General features: G+C 65.5%; 1 protein-coding gene across 2 annotated transcripts; it reads right to left on the minus strand.

The window, feature by feature from the left end:
- Positions 1 to 239: 239 nt before the first annotated feature.
- Positions 240 to 3,627, minus strand: IRX3 (iroquois homeobox 3). 2 transcript variants are annotated; one of them, XM_082677160.1, is made up of 4 exons: positions 2,622 to 3,627; positions 1,328 to 2,453; positions 1,094 to 1,160; positions 240 to 649 (listed from the first exon to the last, which is right to left on the minus strand). In XM_082677160.1, exons 1-4 carry the CDS (start codon positions 2,892 to 2,894, stop codon positions 595 to 597), a joined length of 1,521 nt encoding a protein of 506 aa, XP_082533286.1. In that variant the 5' UTR covers positions 2,895 to 3,627; the 3' UTR covers positions 240 to 594. The 2 variants fall into 2 exon arrangements, with proteins under 2 accessions (XP_082533286.1, XP_082533287.1); XM_082677161.1 differs by having other exon boundaries at positions 1,314 to 2,453.
- Positions 3,628 to 4,088: the final 461 nt, after the last annotated feature.

Genomic DNA, 4,088 nt, shown 5'->3' on the forward strand with positions numbered 1-4,088 from the left:
CTCTGCCCTTTCTCTCGGGCGCCCCAGGTACTTCTCCAACCTTCCCTTCTCCAGCGGCGCCCCCAGCCCGGCCACTCCAGCTTCTCCTCCGCCGTCCTCCGACTACAGGGCCCTGACTCGCCTTGCTTCTCTTCCGCTGATTCGGGCGACTCTTCAAACATGGGGGGATGAGGGTGTAAAACAACAAAAACCGAAAAGCACCAAACAGATCCCTCCGGGGGCAGACAGGCAGGTTATAGTCAAAGTGGCAACAGCTCATTTATTTAGCCAAAAATAGATACTTTCTTGTACAATTTGGTTCACACATATGTACATTTTTCTGTATATACAAAAAAAGTCAAACACGCTTATTCTCACTGAAACTCCACCCCCCCAAATCAACCGAGCAAACAAACCTCACGAACTCAGCTAATGTGGGGGTACAGAAACCACCGGGGGAGGACGGGGGGAGATTTGTTTTATTTTTTTCTTTTTTTGTTTCGTTTTCTTTTCAGGTATTCATACACGGACATGCTTACAAGTCATAACTATACAGAGCGATTTGGTTTTTACAATTATTACAACGATTTAAAAAAATTTTGTTTTTAAAAAGAACTAGGATGAGGAGAGAGCCGATAAGACCAGAGCGGCGTCCAGGTGGTTCTGGGGCCTGCAAGAGAGAGGCAGTGGTAGCAAAGGAAGTGAGTTAGGGGCACCGACGCTGCCTAGCACTGGGAGACCCAACCCGGGGCTGAGGCCGGGGGAAGGGAGACGTCTCAATGTGCAATGAGGTCCAGCTGTAGATGCTGGTCTTCCGTTTTAACTATAAGGTTGGGCGGGAGGCGTCAAGACCCGAGGTGCGCTGCTGGAAGGTGGTGGAGCTTCACGGAGCCACCGCCCGCTCCGAGGTCCACTGGGCCCCGCCCGGGTGTCTGGACTGGGACTCTCGAGCCATCTCTGGGCCCGTGGCGACGACGGAGGAGTATGTTTCGTCCCCTTTTAGAAGCTCGTCCTAGCTGCGTTCCCCCGGGGGCAGAAGCCCGAGTTTCCTCCGCATTCTTCCCTGCCCCCGACTGCCAGTCCCAACACCCCACCCCAGCTCGGGGTCTCTTACCGCCTGGGCACGGGCTGGAAAGCTGTCTTGAGTAACTTTTTCTCCACTTCCAAGGCACTACAACGATCTACGGGGAAGCGGGAGAAAAAGGAAGGGCTTTAGATCGCTCCATTCTGGCGCCCAGGACCGCGGGAGGCGGGAGCGGAGTGGTAAGCGCCCTGCGCCCCCCGGGACCTGCCCGGGCGCGACCCCCAAACTCGCCCCCTCCCTCCGCATCCTGGGCTCCGCAGTCACCTGTTCCGCCCTCGGGCTCCGCCGGCCGAGCGAAGGCGGCGGCGGCGGCCGGGTGGCCCGCGGCTCCGGGAAGTCCCAGCAGGTGTGGAGGGGCCGAGCCCAGCAGGGAGAGCGGGTGCGGGTGCGGGTGCGGGCGTGGGCCGGGCGGCGGGCCTGGGAACGGCCGGTTGGTCCAAGCGGAGAACTTGCCCAGCGGCGCCGAGACGAGTCTCTGAGCCGCGGCGGCGGCGGCCGGAGAGAGCTGCAGGGCTGGGGGCGCGACGGCTGCGCCGGGGGGAGAACCCCCCGCGCCCGGAGGCGAGCGGCGCGGGTTGTCCGGGCTTGTGGCGGTCTCGGCCAGGGACCAGATCTTGGGTTTTTGCAGGGCCGAGGCGGGCGCTGGTGCGGGAGCGCAGGGGTCCAGGCCTGCTGAGGGCGAGGGCGGTGATGGCGGAGTCGCGGCCACCGGCGGTGGCACTGGGGCCAGACTCAGGACAGGCAGTGGACGCTCCTCCAAGCCGTCGGAACTGTCGTCGGAGTCGCTATTCTTGGAGTCTGAGGTGGGTTCCAGGCCGAGGTCGCCGTCCCTGTGCGCCGCGCCAGGCAGGGCCAGCTCAGGCCCCGCGGCCGCGCCGTCTAAGTTCTCCAAATCGATCTCCTCGTCCTCCTCGTCGTCAGCCAGGCCCTCGCCCCCGGTGTCCTCCTCCTCCCCCCCGAGTTCCTCCTCCTCCAGCTCCAGTTCGCGTTTGCTGTCTTCTTCATCCTCCTCCTCGTCTTCCTCCTCTCGCTCGCTCCCGTAAGCGTTGCCCTCCTCGTCCGTGCGGCTGCGGGGCGCCCAAGTCATCTTGTTCTCTTTCTTGAGGCGCCGGCGCGCGTTGGCGAACCAGGTGGACACCTGGGTGAGGGTCATCTTGGTGATGATGGCCAGCATGATCTTCTCGCCCTTGGTGGGGTAGGGGTTCTTGCGGTGCTCGTTCAGCCAGGCCTTCAGCGTGCTAGTGCTCTCCCGGGTGGCGTTCTTGGGACGGGACGGGTCCCCGAACTGGTACTGGCCGTATGGGTAGAAGGCGGGGTGCGGGTGAGGAAACGCGGTGGCCGCGGCCGGATGCTGCACCCCCGGGCTGTCCTTCAGCTCATACTGCGTGCCCTGTACGCACAGGGAGAAGGAAGGGACACGCGCGAAGGGAGCGTGGATGAACGCTGGCCATCGCCGCCTCCACCCTCCCGGCCCAGGCCCCTCTAGTCTACTCCCGCGCGTACACCTCGTACGGCGCCCCAGCTCCAACCTCCCCGCTGCGGCTCCCCGGCCACTTACCAGCTGCGGGAAGATGGGCAGCTCGGCCGCGTAGGGCAGGAAGGCGCCGTAGCCTTGGGCGGCTGCGGCTGCGGCTGCCGCTGCCGCCGCGGCGTAGGGCGCCCCGTACACGGACGAGAGTACGTTGGACAGGGACCCCGAGGCAGCCAGCTCTGAGGCTCCGGCTCCCGGGCCGCCCCGTGCCCCAGCGCTGCCACCGCCGGCGGCGGCCCCCGGGCGCTCGGGTGGGTAGAGCGGGCGGATGTACTGGTATCCGAGCTGGGGGAAGGACATGGTGGCCCGCGGGGCACGGACGGAGAGGGGGCCCGGCCCCTGGGGCCGCCCAGCTCAGCGCCGCCCGCGGGCTGCGGCGCGCATCGGGGGCTGGGCCGGGCTGGGGCCGCGCTGCCTCCCGCGCTGCGCTGCGCTCGGCGTTTGCCTATTGATCTGCTCCGCGGCGGCGGCGGCGGCGGCGGAGGCAAGGAGCCAGGTCAGGTCCGAACAGATTGGCGGAGATTCCCGGGGCTCCGGGCTCTGATTGACATTTCTACGGGCCCGCAAGCCCCTCCTCTCTGCGCCGCGCTCCCTCCTCTCGGCAGCCGGAGCTGCCTCTGCCCGCGCCTCGCTCCTCACTGCCCTCCTCTCCCCGAGCTGTGTCGCGCCTCGCTTCCCTCGCCCTCCTCTAGTTTTCACTCCCCCTCCTCGCCCTTCCTCTCCCCTCCCCTTTCTGCGCTCCTCTCCCCCCCACCACCACCAACCCCCAGGATCGCTTCCGCTCCTTCGGGCTCTTTCACTTTCCTGGATGCTATGAAACTCTCGTCTTTCTCTTCTCTTTCCCTCTCTCACTACTCCTTTCTCTCCCCTCTCTGTTCCCTTCACTCTTTCTTTTCTTTTTAAAACCTATTTCTCTCTACTCACACTACACTCCCCGCACCCCCATCCCCGGCCTCTGCGCCCCGGGCTAAGGCGGCCTAAAGTTGTGGACACTTCGGGTGTCGTGCCGGGGGTGCGTGTCCGTATCTGTGTCTGTGTGTCCGTCCCCACCCTCACCCCCCTCCCTCGCCCTTCCCCAAATCTCGGGTCTGACGTCGCGCCCTCTTATTCGACTTTTCCTTGCGTCTCCTTCGCGAGTCACCAATCGCCTGGGCGCCCTGCAGGCGAGGCCGCCCACCCCCGCGGATACTGCGCGCAGGGCGGGGCGGGGCGGGGCGGGGGCGGGAGCCCGGGCTCTGCCAGTCCCTTCCCGCCCCCTCTGGCCCGCGGCGGGAGGAGGGGGGGCGAGAGGCGCCGGGACCGGGGTTAGTACGGGGTCAGCTCGCCCCTCCCGCTTCCCGCCTCTCGGTACCTCTCCCCCCGCCCCGGCGCGCGGGGCCTGGGTCGGGACCAGACCTTGGACCAGGCGCTGGGGCTTTACTCTGCCCGGGTCCGTTTTCCAGCTCGCACCTCTGGTCTCCTGGCCACTCTCAGGCGTAGGGAGGGAGCTTGAAG

Source organism: Grampus griseus (assembly GCF_964374135.1).
Source record: "Grampus griseus genome assembly, chromosome: 19".
Taxonomy (NCBI): Eukaryota; Metazoa; Chordata; class Mammalia; order Artiodactyla; family Delphinidae; genus Grampus; species Grampus griseus.

Bases quoted from the DNA above. Each gene is read 5' to 3' on its own strand.
- IRX3 (XM_082677161.1), bottom strand. From the start codon at position 2,894: ATGTCCTTCCCCCAGCTCGGATACCAGTACATCCGCCCGCTCTACCCA. The intron at 1,161-1,313 runs CAGGATGCGGAG...GCTTCCCCGTAG, and splicing joins GAACAGGTGACTGCGGAGCC to ATCGTTGTAGTGCCTTGGAA. The intron at 650-1,093 runs GTAAGAGACCCC...TCTCTCTTGCAG, and splicing joins TTCCAGCCCGTGCCCAGGCG to GCCCCAGAACCACCTGGACG.